Source organism: Spermophilus citellus (genome assembly GCF_964194105.1).
Source record: "Spermophilus citellus genome assembly, chromosome: 9".
Lineage (NCBI taxonomy): Eukaryota > Metazoa > Chordata > Mammalia > Rodentia > Sciuridae > Spermophilus > Spermophilus citellus.
Genome location: NC_138191.1, coordinates 118,603,846 through 118,619,060, shown reverse-complemented (window position 1 = coordinate 118,619,060; position 15,215 = coordinate 118,603,846). Strand labels below are relative to the sequence as shown.

Here is a 15,215-nt window from a genome sequence, read left to right as displayed (position 1 = left end):
TTCTTTGGTGGGCATTCACTACTACTTTTTTCCTTCATAATTGTTTTTCAATCTCAGTGTGAAAACCTACATTTCCTTTAAATTCTAGCTTGTTGATTTTGGTCCATTTTTCCAGCTTCAAATGATTTTGAACTAGGATTCAATCACAATTAGCTGCAAATTTGATAAAAGTCCATGGTATAGTAGTGAATCTGAAATCCAGTTTACTAGTTACTTCTGAACTTTGTAATATAATTTTTCTGGGACTGAAAATATATTTTAACTCTCAAGCTTACTTCTACTGGTTTGAACTATCTTTGGTTGTTAGAGTCCTCTTTGTATTACTGGTTTGAAAGAACACAGGTTTTTCTCTCAAGGTGTAGTCTGAATTTAACCTTCTTTTCCCCCTCTCTCCTCCCTCCCTCCCTCTTCCTTCCTTTTTCCTCCTTTGCTTTCCTCCTATACTCTGCCATTTTTATCAGTTTTTTTTAAGCTCCATTGTTTTATTTAGCCTTAATCTTTTGGTCATTACTTTTGTAGGTATTTCTTTGCAATGCTACTTTTAACACTTCAATTTTATATTTATTTCTTCATAATCTCCCTGTTTTTTATGACTATCTTTAATAATTTTCTCATGCTTTTCTTTTTTTGGAGGACTGTGGATTTAACCCAGGGGTACTGTATCACTGAGTTACATCCCTAGCCATTTTTAATTTTGAGACAGGGTCTTGCTAAGTTGCCCAGGGTGGCCTCCAACTTGTGATCCTCCTGCTTCAGCATTCTGAGTCACTGAGATTACAGGTGTGGGCCATGCCCAGCTTCCCTCATGCTTTTCTAAAATTTTCTGATTGTATTGAGAAAATTTCACTGCCAGATTCTCAAGTCTTAGCAAAGAACCGGCCACCTGGTATGTATATGTAAAGCGAAGTGAAATGTAGAACTTCTCTTTCTAGAATTGCCTTTACTTAGCCTTAATCTTTTGGTCATTACTTTTGTAATGACCAAACAAGTTCTATATTGTTGTAGAATCCTTGGTCATCCAATCATATCTTACTTTGCTTTAAATGTTTTAAAAATTTATCTATAATAAGCTTATGTGTTTGACTATTATCTCTATTCTCCGCATAAAAACTTTGTGAAATTGTTGTTTTCTGACATGGTTCCTGATATGTTCATATCACCAACGCATTGTTCTTTATCACTCAGAATTAAATCCACAATAAGGAGAACCCTTCCCTTTTGAGAGAAAATTGTCATCAAGGCTAGTCAATAATTTTATTAGATGCTTTTAGCAAATTAAGATTTGAAATACTCCATTACTCAGTTTTGCCTCTGCCAATATTACATTTTCTGATAGTCCACAGTATATTTTTCATATTTAACTATGGCAGGAGATAACCACCACATCTGTTCCACTCACCAGAATATCTACTAAAACAAGCCACAGTCCAAAGGAAGTTTCTGATTCATACATGAACTCTAATTAGATGATATCTGATACATTAATTTCCTGTAGCTTTCTATTTAAAGTAAAATTTGTCAATATAATAAATCTTAAGAATTTCTTGAGTTTAAAAATCATTTATTTATTGTGAAGTCTGGGAATTGAGCCCAGGGACTTGAACACATTCAGTGAGTGCTCTACCACTGTGCTACATCCCAACCTGAGTTGAGAAATTTTAAAATATGTTTAGACTGATTGGCTCAAAGATAATAAAAATAAGAAAGTAAGAAAAATTTCATAGTCCTAGCTAAAACTTCTTTGGAGCTAGAAATCTTCAGGCTTTGTTGATGCTTACCTTGAGATTTTTAATGCTGTTAAACATTATCTATATGGTTCTCTTCCCTTTCTGATCCTTTCTAAGTCTAAATTATTACTGTGCTTCGTATTATGTTTTACAGAGAGTTTATATTATGAATGCAATACTTTACATAAATAATATTTAAAAATTTTGGTCTCTATTTGGAAAGAAAGAGAATGGTCATTATAGTGATGTGATTTATCTGAGGGTGATTTATCTAATAAGCTTGGCTAGTTAAAATAGGAACCTCAAAGTAATCTTATGTGGCATTTAAAGAACTAAAACACAGGGCTGGGGATGTGGCTCAAGCGGTAGCGCGCTCGCCTGGCATGCGTGCGGCCCGGGTTCGATCCTCAGCACCACATACTAACAAAGATATTGTGTCCGCCGAGAACTAAAAAATAAATATTAAAATTCTCTCTCTCTCTTTAAAAAAAATAATTTAAAAGAAAAAGAACTAAAACACAGTTCATAAAATCCATGCATTGGAGTTATTGCAGTGTTGTGAAGCAATAGTTTTAGTATTTGGTTTTATTTTTGACACACATGGTCATTTGGTTTCCTACTTATTGATAGATTAGCTAATAGAATATTAGGAGATGCAGAATGCTATTTGTTGGCAAGCCACCCTGTCAGGTGGCAGGCAAGAAATGTGAGTTAACTTTGCAAATGGACAAACAGGAAAACTATTAAAGTCAGATTAAAAACAAAAAGAAGAAGAAGAAAGAAAAGAAAAGAAAGAAAAGCCTAGTACTCAGGTATCCTGGCAGAGCTAACCATCCCAAGGGACTTCAGTGGCCCTTGAGGACATTAGCACTATACGGTAATTGAAGTTCAGAATGATGACTAAATCAATAAAAGTTTAATTAGGTTCTATAGATTTTGAAAATGTAACAAGCATATAATCTATTTCATAAGGATTTGCATCCAGAATGGCTAAAGTAACACACTTTGACGTTTAAAAAGAGTAAAAATAAAGGTATGGAAAGTGAGTTCATCTCACTTCTTCCATAGTAATGCCAGTAATCATCAGGTAGTATGTTCTTCTGGGAGAGACAGAATATATCTATCTAGATGTTTTCTAACTGTAAGCTTGAAATTCTACGGAAAGTTAAAAAAAATTGATTCTTGAAAAAGGAGATGAGTAAGTTTGTTTATTTAAAAATATCTTTGAATGAGTTGATTCAACGATATTAGTCACCATAGAAATGACTTAAATTAAAACCAAGTAGTTGAAAACAGCATGTTTATGCTGGGTGACATTCTTGATTCACTAAATATGGCAAATAAGTTTTCATAGAGAATAGTTTAAGGTCCAAATAATTTCAGGAGAGTAGAGGGAAAATTACCATTTTTATTCTGAAAACCACATTGGTGGTATCCTATTTTTCTAGAAGTGCAAATTAATGCATGTAAATTATGTCATAAAGGAAAGACACTTTCCTGGAGTTTGGGAGGATTGGTGTTATTGGGAAACAAGCTATTTTCTGGCATGATCTTCAATTCTTAAACACCTTTTCTTCTCTGAAAGAATGTCATTTGATTCTGTCTGATTAGAAATGTAAAAGGGCCTTTTATCCTTTATTTTTTCACTTCCTTATTCTTCCAATTCACATGGCAACTCTGAATTTATAACATAAGAAAATAACCCATTTGACCAGATATAGTAGAGTAGTATACGGCTATAATTCCACGTACTCAGGAGTCAGAGACAGGAGGAATATAAGTTTGAGGCCAGCCTGGGCAACTGAGTGAGATAAAAAAAAAAAAAATCTCAAGAAAGTACTGTGGAAGTAAAAAGGGGTATAGATATTGCTCAGTGGTAGAGCATTTGCTTAGCACGTACAAGACCCTGGATTATATCCAACTGTCTTTAATCATAACATTTTAATCATAATGCACACACAAACACACACAAAGTAATAAAAAAGTAATTTAGAAAATAACCTGTTTGTATTACTATTCTAATGTCCCTTTATTTATTTATTTTTCTTCCTTCCTATTTGTAAATCTTAGCATTGGATAGGATTTTAGAGTTCAGTTAATGTAAAGACCCACTTAATAGAAGAAATCTTTCTCTGGCATTCAGCCTGAGTGAATACTTTTGGTGATAATAGTATGTGTTCTATGTGTTGGTTTCATATATGTGGATTCCACCAACTGCACGTAGGAAATACTAGAGAAATATGTATCTGACTGAACAAGCACAAACTTTTTTCCCTTGTCATTATTCCCTAAACAATACAGCATAACAGCTTTTTACGACACTTAAATTGAGTTTAGTATTATAAGTAAACTAGAGGAGGTTTAAACCATATAGGAGGACACAAGTAGGTTTTATGCAAATACCATGCCATTTTGTACAAGGGATCTGAATATCTGTGGATTTTAATATGGGGGAGTCCTAGATCTAGTCCCCCATGGCTCCCTAGGGATCAACTCAGTTCCCAAGTACACCATTTATTTAATCATTGGTTATCTCTAATTATTAGGATTTTTTTCTTTTTACTTTATTCAGATGAAAACTCTGTAATTTTTTGCCCTTAGGAAACACATGCAGCTCTTGAAATTTGTGAGAGTACCAATCACATTCCTTCTTTCGATTCTTTTTTTACTAGGCTAAGCATCACCATATCTTTACCCTATGATACAGTCTTAAATTCCATCATTATCTATCTCTTCTTTCACGGAGTCTGTTCTCTTTAGGGTAAACTGCCTAGAACTGAATGTAAGATTTACAATACAATATAAATACTGTGAACAGAGGGATTATTACATTCCACTGTATTCTAGATGGAAAGTGAAGTCCAGGACGTCAGAGACTCTTTTGTCTTTCTCACTAGTGTAGCCTCCTGCATACTATAGCACCTAGAACATTGTAACATTCTCAAAATTTATGTTGAAGTGTCAAATGTGGTCATTATAATTCTAGAAATGCAGCTAAAATTGTTAGCTAATTTAGAATTTTATTTCTGTTGGGGCATGTTCAATCAAGACCTTAAAATGTGTTTCTTGTAAACTGTTTTCACATTGTGTAGACTAAAATGATGGAGGTAAGTGAGGCTGGTGAGGTAGGAAGAAGTCGCGTCATTTAATTAAGGACCTGTAGTTCAAGTGAGAAGTGGACACCGGCACAAACCTGATAGTGGCAGAGAAGGCAGAACATGAATCGGCTCTAAATATGTTGGAGGTAGACTATAGGACTAACGGATTTGGTTGGGAAGGGAAATGGAGAAGGCAAAGACAGTGTTGAGGTCTATGGTTTGAGGTCTGGATGGTATGATTGAGCCATTTACTAGGATAAGAAAAACAGAAAATTAAGAGTATTTCTGAAAATGTCTTGAGAGAGTTGTGAGATGCCCATCTCTCTTCTATTTTGGTTCCATTGCTGTATGTCTTTCATTAAGCCATTTATCAGAGTGGGCCAAAAGAGGTGTATTATGAAAATGCCTTTAAGGTCAGACCTGAAACTGCTAAGGTTAATGAGAAACATTCTAATGAGAACAAGCTAGAGAAACCAAGGGCTGCAGTAATTCGGAAACCTTGGTTGCAAGGCTTTTCAAGTTTCTCTGCCCAGTCAGGATTGGTTTCAGCTTCCCAGGGATTCCCATTGTGAGTGTTTATCGATAACCTGAATTTATCCAACTTGTATCCTACTCTCTACTTCCACTTTATTTATTCACTTCCCTATTTAAAAACTCCAGTGGTGGGGCTGGGGCTGTTGCTCAGTGGTGGAGCGCTTGCCTCGAATGTGTTAGGCACTGGTTTCGATGCTCAGCAAAATAAAGATATTGTGTGTCCATGTACAACTTAAAAAAAAAAAAAAACACTCCAGTGGCTCTCCACCACCTTCAGGATGAAGACCAAATTATTTAAAATAATATTCATGTCCTTTCCTAAGCTGTCATTTTTGCCTGTGTCTGTTTCCCCATTCCATCTTCACATGTACTCTCTGGAAAGAAAAATCTGCACATGGTTGTGGGACCTGAAATTGATGAGAACACAGTGATCTTGGCTGTATTGAAGAGGCTGCCCATAATTTCTCAACAATAAGGGTTTATTTAACACAGAAGCATCTCTGGGGCAGAAGCCTCTGAGACAGATACAACCTAAGAATTTACAAAGGAATTGCCACTTTATAATATATTAATAGTTTTATTAAAATATTGCTTAGGGGCTGGGGATGTGGCTCAAGCGGTAGCGCGCTCGCCTGGCATGCGTGCGACCCGGGTTCGATCCTCAGCACCACATACCAACAAAGATGTTGTGTCCGCCGAAAACTAAAAAATAAAATATTAATAAAAAATAAATAAATACTAAAATTCTCTCTCTCTCTTTAAAAAAAAAAAATATTGCTTAGCTGTGTAAACTGAGGCAAATGTTTTAACTTCTCAGAGCCTGTTTATTTATTGGGGGAAATGAGAATGTCTACTTACAGAATGGTTGTAAGATAACATAGTAAAACATTTAGAATAACGTGTGGCATTTAGTAGGTTCTCCATAAATAGTAGCTCCCATTTCTCCTCCTCTCTCACCTTCTCCCCCCACTTTTTTTTTTTTTTTTTTTTTTTTGGTACTGGGGATTTAACCCAAGGGAACTTAACCACTGAGCAACATCCCCAGCCCTATTTTGTATTTTATTTAGAGACAGGGTCTCACTGAGTTGCTTAGTGCCTCACTTTTGCTGAGGCTGGCTTTGAACTTGTGATCCTCCTGCCTCAGCTTCCCAAGCTGCTGGGATTACAGGCATGCTTCTGATTGCAATTAGTTTAGTTAGTGATAACTATTCTAACCTTACTTCCCACTACTTCCTAATTGTAACCTTATTCCAACCATTCTGAAATTCTTGCTAATTCCTGAGGAGCTAGAGTGGTCTCATTAATGCCAGTTGCCCTGCATGGAATTCCTTTTGCCCACTGCCCTTTAAGTCTCTTTCTGTTGACATCTATACTCATCTTTCAAAGCTTAATTTAAAAGCCACCATTTCAGCATGGCTAATCACTCTAGTTTAAAGTTCTTAATTTATAGTTTTGTGTTACTTCATTGATTTCTCTCATAAATTTTTATCTGATTAAGATACTGCCTTGTGTTTTAGTATTTATTTCTCATCTCCTTAAGAATTGTGTATTCTTTTTTGGTCTCTCTCTGACGGCCAAGGTAAATCCTTTTTTACCTGATTAGCACCCACTAAACATTAATAGATTCTCTGTGAGCTAATTTAAAGAGTATTACCAATATCGAGTCATTAAATTTCATCCCTAAATGTTGATGGCAAGGGAAATTTTCTTAATGTTGTCAAACTAGTGTTTTTATGAAGTTTTCCACTGAAGAAGTTTTAATGGAGCATTGACTGTACTAATGTTAGACATTAAAAAGAAAGAAAGAAAGAAAGAAAGAAAGAAAGAAAGAAAGAAAGAAAGAAAGAAAGAAAGAAAGAAAGAAAGAAAGATCTCATTTGACCTTTTCAATCTCCTGGGAGTTGGGGTTCTAACATTTCTGATTTGCTTGAATATGCAGATGCATGTTATTAAAACAAGTGTATCTTTGGTACCAGAAGGGATTTGGAGGATTAGGATTGAGATGAAATGGGACTCATCACTTTGTCTTCAGTGCTGTACTAATCTTTCCTTCCTAACTTACTTACTTACCTCTCTCTCTCTCTCTCTCTCTCTCTCTCTCTCTCTCTCTCTCTTTCTTTCTTTCTTTCTTTCTCAGGAGGCTTCTTTCTGACATCAAGTAAATAGATATCTTCTTTTGGATTCTGTAACCAGAATGAAAAGAGTATCATTTATACAGGAAGGGCCTGTTTGTAGAACCTTTATCCTGTTTTTGCTGCTTGACTTCTTTGTGTCTTCCTCTAGTTACCTCTCCTATCATTTGCAGTATGAAGAATTTGATAGTATGTGTAAATGATTTGTCAGGAGCTTTTAGTAAATGGTCCATAGATTTTTTTTTGCAATATATTTTTATTTATTGTTGTACTGGGAGTTGAACTCGGGGTTGCACTGCCACTGAGCAACACCCCTAGCCCTTTTTAAATTTGAGACAGGGTCTCACAGAGGCTGGCTTTGAACTTGAGATCCTCTTGCCTCAGTTTACAAAGTAGCTGGGATTGTAGGTGTTTGTCACCCCACCCAACTTTTTGTTGAATTTATATCAACATTAGAGCTAAACTAAGATAGTTTCATTTATATGGTTTATCAGTTGAATTTATATTTTTATGTTTATTCTCTCCCCCTTCTCATTCTTACTAATAGCATTGCTACCCAAGTGTAGAAAGAACACACATACAAACTGTCCTTCAGCATTCATTTTTATTTTTTCTTTTGTAAACTGAGTTGTAGCATTTCTGATGATTATTGAATTGTTTGAATTCCTGGTCATTGTTTTCTATCATTTCATGTATTATATTACCTGAAATTGTTTCAGTATGTTCCAAAAGAATACTTTTGTGAGAATACGATGGGGGCAGTGAGAGTCATCACTTTAGCTACGGTGTGTGGAGACACATCATAAAAAGGGTGTCATCTGAGCCGGGGCAGTAAGGATGAGAAGGGGACCAACCTTCAAAGAGCCAGGAGAAGAGCATCATAATACAGACAACAGCAAATGTGAAGGACTTGAGGAGGGAATGAGTTAAATACAGTTCATTAATTCAGATTATCAATATCTAAGTAAAATTACTTGGTCTAAATCATATGGAAATGTTTCATTGGCAGTTTAACAACATGTTGTTGATGGGCAGGGAGTACTTTTAGATGTAACAGTGAATCACATAAGATCATTGATAGTCAAGTTCATAGCCTAGTGTTTTAAAAGTCTCCCTGTGTGTTGGTTGTTATTATTATTATTTTTTTTAATATTTATTTTTTAGTTCTCGGTGGACACAACATCTTTGTTGGTATGTGGTGATGAGGATCGAACCCGGGCCGCACGCATGTCAGGCGAGCGCGCTACCGCTTGAGCCACATCCCCAGCCCGGTTATTATTATTAAACTAGGTGTGATAGTGCTCTTTGGCTCTTATCATAAAGCTTGATTAATAACATAGGGATTTTGAGTTCAAAAGCCTAGAAATCAAGTTTGAAAATTCTACAGCCTGCCTCTTCTCTTTCCCTACAAGTGAATCAATATTTGCTTTCTTCTCTATCTTGTTTCTCTGTTTTAATAGTTTCATGCCTACTCTCAAAAATGCTGAACTTTCAAAATCGTATTAGAAATAAAAATGGCTTGCAAGAGCTTAAAATAGGATACTCCTGAAAGAGGAAATCTCTTGTGATTCACTGTGTATCTCTCATCACTATTGTCTGCTCTAATAACAATCAGAATTCTGTTTGCTGGTTTGTTTTTTGTTGGTTGGTTTGTTTGTAATGGGGAGTGAACCCATGCATGCTTTACCATTGAGCTACATCCCCAGGGGCTCACTAAGTTACTGAGGCTGGCTTCAAATTTACAATCCTCTTGCCCTCAGCCTCCCAGGTCAATGGGATTATAGGTGCACCACCACATTTGGCACGTTTGCTGTCCTCAATGGAGACGTGTATTCATTCTAAGAATATAAAAAAGAAGAATAAAGACTTGGGGAACTTTTAAACTTAATCATCTCTTGGGGTATGGAGAATTTTGCAGAGGTTAATTTCTGCAAATTCTGTACCTTCCTATTGATACCCTCAAGGGACAATATGCAACAAGATCCCTTTTTTAGGAGGGATAAAATGGTATTTGCTATGTGCAGTTCTGAGCATTTAACTTAATGTCTGTTGTTCACTACATGGATGCAATAGGTATTATTTTAAGCTAATTTCTTATGTGCATATCTTTAGTGACTCAAGGCATTAACAATTTATTCAGGATGTATAGGTAAAATATTTTTGTACTTCAATAGAAAGTATCATGTTTAATGGATTGGAGTTCTGTTTGTTGGTGATTAAATACCTAAACATATGAATTCTTTAGGGCTTAAGTATTTGCCTACACTTTCATGTTTTGCTTATAAAGAGCTCTTCTTTTCCATCTTCTTTTTCATAGCAACATCATGACAACAGAGAAAAGTTTAGTGGTCGAGGCTGAAAATTCTCAGCACCAACAACAGAAGGAAGAGGGCGAGGGAGCCACAAACTCAGGACAGCAGGAAGCTCAACTGGAAGAGGCTTCTCAAGCAGCAGCTGAAGGGGACAGTCAGTGTGAGCAGAAGCTGAAGACATCCAATGGAGACACTCCGACTCACGAAGACCTGAACAAGAACAAGGATCGGACATCAGAAAGCAGAGGCCTCTCGCGACTGCTCTCCTCATTTCTCAAAAGGCCCAAATCTCAGGTCTCTGAGGAAGAAGTCAAAGAGGGAGAGTCAGATAAAGAAAGAGGTGAAGGAGGTCAGAAAGAGACAGAATTTGGAACCAGTCTTGATGAAGAAATTATTTTAAAGGCCCCAATTGCTGCACCTGAACCTGAGCTCAAAACAGATCCTTCCTTGGACCTTCATTCATTAAGCAGTGCAGAAACACAGGTAAGGAGGTGTCAACCGGGGAGAGGGCGTGTAGTGGAGACAGGTTATACACTTCATTTCACTGAAAAACATTTGGTTTCATTTCTTATGAGCCAGTTAACTTTGGCATTGGTAAGGATAAACAAGATGAAACTTTGGAGTTAGCACTCTAAAGAAATTAATGTAGTCAGTGGGAACTTGATTTTTAAAAAGATACAGTCTGTAAATCAAAGAAAAGGAAATGAAAGAAAAGTATTAAGTGAGTTTGTTCAGCCCATATATCATCTTGCTGTCATATGGAAAAGTTCAGGATTTTAATGAGAAAGTGAAAAAGAAGTTAGGTTGTTTTGAGTTCATTTTGGTGAAATTCTTAGAAATGGAATAGTTGTCACCCAATGTTGTCCTTTTATGGAACTTTTTGGAAAAACTATATGATAGATTCAAGCCATCCAAGAGTATGAGATAGATTTGAGCCATGTCTGCCTTATTCTTCAACTAGATTCTATTACTGCAGAATGTAAGACATACGTAGATGAGGAACTCTAGCTCTTTCTATCACTGTGTAGCATTTATTAGTATAGGGCCTGAATCTAAAGTTTGGAATATATATATAGTTTTATTAGAATTTTCTTAAAAGATTATATATATTTCTAGAAATAGTATTTGTATATTCAGAATGCTAAAGGGAAAATTATGATAAGATGGTAATTGTGCATTTGCTATTAGTGAAACAAAGTTGAAAACAGGATTTACTGTATAGTGTAATCACTTTGAATATACACAATAGAATCAGACCAGGGAGTTCAAATCATAGAGAAGTGACACTTTTCATTTTATCACTTTCCTCCTTCCCACAGTGGGGACAGTGATATCCACCTCACTGGACTTTTGTGAGGTTTAAAAGAAATGAACCTGTAAAACATGAAATATAATAAGCACTCAATAAATGTTAGCTATTATAACTCAGTTTTTAAACATGGACAGTAACGGCAAAGAAACCCTATATGTATTCTCAGGTATTGCCATATAAGCATTATAAAATAAACACCTTAAAATTTAAGACAGAAAACAAAGAAACCCCACATATTATGATGTCACTACTTTAATTTTTGGAATATCAAAAGAGTTAAATTACATTGCTTTTCAGAAAGTCTGGTACTTTCAAAGGAATTTTAATTGCTCCCTCTTCCTTTTATGAAAGGAAAAATCTTGTTTTAGTTAGCATTTGAATCAGAACTTGTCTATTTTTTCGAAAGATCATAGATTTGTATTTATTTTTTTTCACATTTCTATTGGTGCATTAGAATTGTATATAATGATGCAATTTGTTATTACATATTCAGACATGTGCACACTTTAACAATATAATTTGACCACTATCACTCCCCAGCCCTAGATTTGTATTTAAATCTATGAAACAGGTGATAGACAAAGTTAATTTTAGATTTAACTAAAATCTCATCAAGACTTAATTCAGAAGTAAGATAAATTGTATGTAGGTATTTATGTATGTTTGAAGAAAAATTAACAAAATAAGTTAGTAGTGTTAATAAAATCTCAAGTGGTTATTATTTAAAGGAATAAACTATTTTAGGCCTTTGGGAACTAGTATTTGCAATCAAAACCTAGTGGATCAGATCATGTGAATAACGTGAGTTTGCATTATAGGATTGTATCAGTTTTCATTCAGGATAGCTTGGATTTTGGGGAAACCAAAATATTTTTTAATGTTTATTTATTTATTTATTCCATAAATACCTATTGAAATCCTACCATGTGTGCCAGCCTTAGGGTGGATGTACCTTGATAAATTAAAAACTACACTATTAAGATCATGGATTCTGGAGCCAACTGGTGTGTGACTTGTATTATCCTAGTCAAGTTACTTTGACTTCTGTGACCTCAGTTTCTCATCTGTCAAGTGGAGATAATAATAGTACCTGCCCCACAGGGTTATTATGAGGATTAAATGAATTCCTGTAAGTAATGATCTTAGGACAATAACTGGCTCACTGTAAATGTTGGTCATTATTTTCATTATAAAACAGATGGTTCGGGGGCTGGGGATGTGGCTCAAGCGGTAGCGCGCTCGCCTGGCATGCGTGCGGCCCGGGTTCGATCCTCAGCACCACATACCAGCAAAGATGTTGTGTCCGCCGAGAACTAAAAAATAAATATTAAAAAAAATTCTAAAAAAAAAATAAATAAATAAAACAGATGGTTCCTACTCTTGTGGGTTTTGTACGCTAATGGAGGAGACAAGTTTTAAGTATAAAATTAGAGTTTATTTATAATAAGTGTTATGAAGGCAACAAATGGTGCTGAGGTGACAAGTACTAGAGCAGGGATAGGGCGACATGATAGCTAAAGAAGGCCTCCCTGAGGCTGCATGAGATATTGTGAAGGTTGGGTATGGGCCTTGTAGGCCACCTCCAGTATCTAATGCAGGAGCCAAGTCATTAAGTCCTTTTTTCCTAGATGTCAACCATGTATTATTTTAAAGAGAAGAATTATGTTTAGTTAAAATCTTTCAGCAGTTATATTATGTTGAAAGTAAAAAAAAAAAAATCGCTTCCAAAATATTGTCCCATTCTCCTGTGTTATGACTTAATGATTATCCTAGGTGACCCAGATTTCAATATGTATTTTCCATCTTTGAATCTTGTTTACATTTAGCATGATTGTTCCTGGTAGGAAGGAGTTAACAGGTAGTCTTTAACCTATTATGTATATTTGTTCAATGTGCTAAAATAGGTCCCATTGGTAAAATTGAGAATATGTGGCAAGTCATATTTTATATAATTCTTTTTTTGTTTTAATTTTTAATTTTTAGAATTTTTTTTAGTTATACATGGGCACAATATCTTTATTTTGTTTATTTATTTTTATGTGGTGCCGAGGATCGAACTCAGGGTCTCACATATGCGGGGTGAGCACTCTACCATTGAGCCACAACCCCAGCCCCTGTTTTAATTTTTTAAATTGATTTTTTAAAAATGACAGCAGAATGTATTACAATTCTTATTACACATATACAGCATAATTTTTCATATTTTGTTAAAATTTAGGAGCATGGGACAGAGAGGATAAAGTTTTTTGTCTTTGTACTGAGGACTGAACTCAGGTGTGCTTTGCCACTAAGCCACATCCCTAGCCCTTTTTAGTTTTTTACTTTGAGACAGGGTCTTGATAAGTTGCTGAGGGTCTCACTAAGGTGCTAAGGCTGACCTTGAACTTGTGATTCCCCCTGCCTTGACCTCCTAATTACAGGCATGTGCCTAGCAAGATGATGAAGTTTTGACAGACTTTAACAATATCATATAATGTCATAGTCAGAAAGAATATATAACACCGAGAGCAAGGGATTGATGTCTTACAATTTACCTGAAACCATCATTTATTAATTTGATGGAATTCTATCTGAGAAATTTTGAGAATAGTGAAGTCTGTAGATCTTTTGGGGGATCATAATATATTTTATAAAAATAATCATTTAATATTAATGTCCACATATTTGCTTTAATAGTTTTTATTTTTTCACTTAGTATTTTTATTGGTAGAATGATTGCAGGTAAAACTATATTCATTCAACACACTTTGTAAAATGTCTTTATTACTTACCTCATGATGCCATGGACATGCAGCCAGCTCAGGAAGAACACAGAGAAGATCTAGATTTTGACACTAAGGAAGGAGAAGGAATTGAAGAGTGCTCCAAAACAGAAGTAAAAGAAGATCCTGAGTCAAAAACAGAAAGAGAATTAAAAGCTTCCCAGAAATCAGTCAGACGACACAGAAACATGCACTGCAAGGTTTCTTTGTTGGATGACACAGTTTATGAATGTGTTGTGGAGGTGAGTGCCTTTTAATGTCCAGTAGCCAGAACTCTTACAAATTGTTTCGTGTCATTGGGATAAACGGTGCCTTTGCCTGAGACAAGGCACACTCTAAGGACTATTTCTTTCCTTGTTTATAAAATTTGTTCTTTTTAGTTATACATGAAGGTAGAATACATTTTGACATATTATTCATACATGGAGTATAATGTCCCACTCCTGTGGTTGTGTATGATGTGGAATTACCCTGGTTGTGTATTCACATATGAACATAGGAAAGTTATGTCTGATTCATTCCACTGTCTTTCTTATTCCTATCTCCCCTCCCTTCCCTTCATTCCTCTTTATCTAATCTGATGAACTTCTATTCTTTGCCCCACTCCCCATTGAGTGTTAGCATCCGCATATCAGAGAGAACCTTTGGTTTTTGGGGATTGGCTTATTTCACTTAGCATAATAGTCTCTAGTTCCATCCATTTACCAGCAAATACCATAATATTCTTCTTTATGGCTGAGTAATATTCCATTGTGTTTATATACTATGTTTTCTTTATCCATTCATCTGTTGAAGGGGACCTAGGTTGGTTCCATAGCTTAGCTATTGTGAATTGACCTACTTATAAACATCAGTGTGGCTGGGTCTGATGACTATTTCTGTGAATTGAAATGTTAATAGTGATTATCTGGAGATGAGGGTGTGAGAAGATTATGAGTGAATCTTATTTCTCCAATTTCTTTCTCTATCTTGTTACTTAAGCACGTGTTACTTTTGCAATAAAATGTGCTCTATTTTTTGGTTTTAAAATAGATGTATTTGTTATTATAGAGTTCTTTTTGATGACTAGATTTCCCAAGATAGCCTCAATTTCTGATATTAGATCCAGGTCTCCCTATGTTTGTCAAAAAATTTCTGTCTGTAACACTTCTGTTCCCCCAGACCTAAATCTTAATCTTTATCTATTGTATGTCTTTATGCCATGAGATAGCATATAAAAATGTAGATCAAATAAACCATTTCTTAAAATTCCCTAATATTTTATGAAAGAATAATTAATTGAATCAGTATTGAATTAAAATGTCAGTTATTCAGTTTCTCTTTTGCTCCTTCAGGACA

General features: G+C 35.3%; 1 protein-coding gene across 15 annotated transcripts in view; it reads left to right on the top strand.

Moving 5' to 3' along the window:
* EPB41 (erythrocyte membrane protein band 4.1) overlaps positions 1 to 15,215 on the top strand; it is a 151,399-nt gene that overhangs the window by 46,891 nt on the left and 89,293 nt on the right. For all 15 annotated transcript variants that reach the window (XM_081308393.1, XM_081308394.1, XM_081308399.1 and 12 more), the window contains exons 2-3: positions 9,809 to 10,286; positions 13,910 to 14,119. In XM_081308393.1, the coding sequence (XP_081164519.1) occupies positions 9,816 to 10,286; positions 13,910 to 14,119 (681 nt within the window). In that variant the 5' untranslated portion in view covers positions 9,809 to 9,815. The remainder of the gene's footprint in view (positions 1 to 9,808; positions 10,287 to 13,909; positions 14,120 to 15,215) is intronic.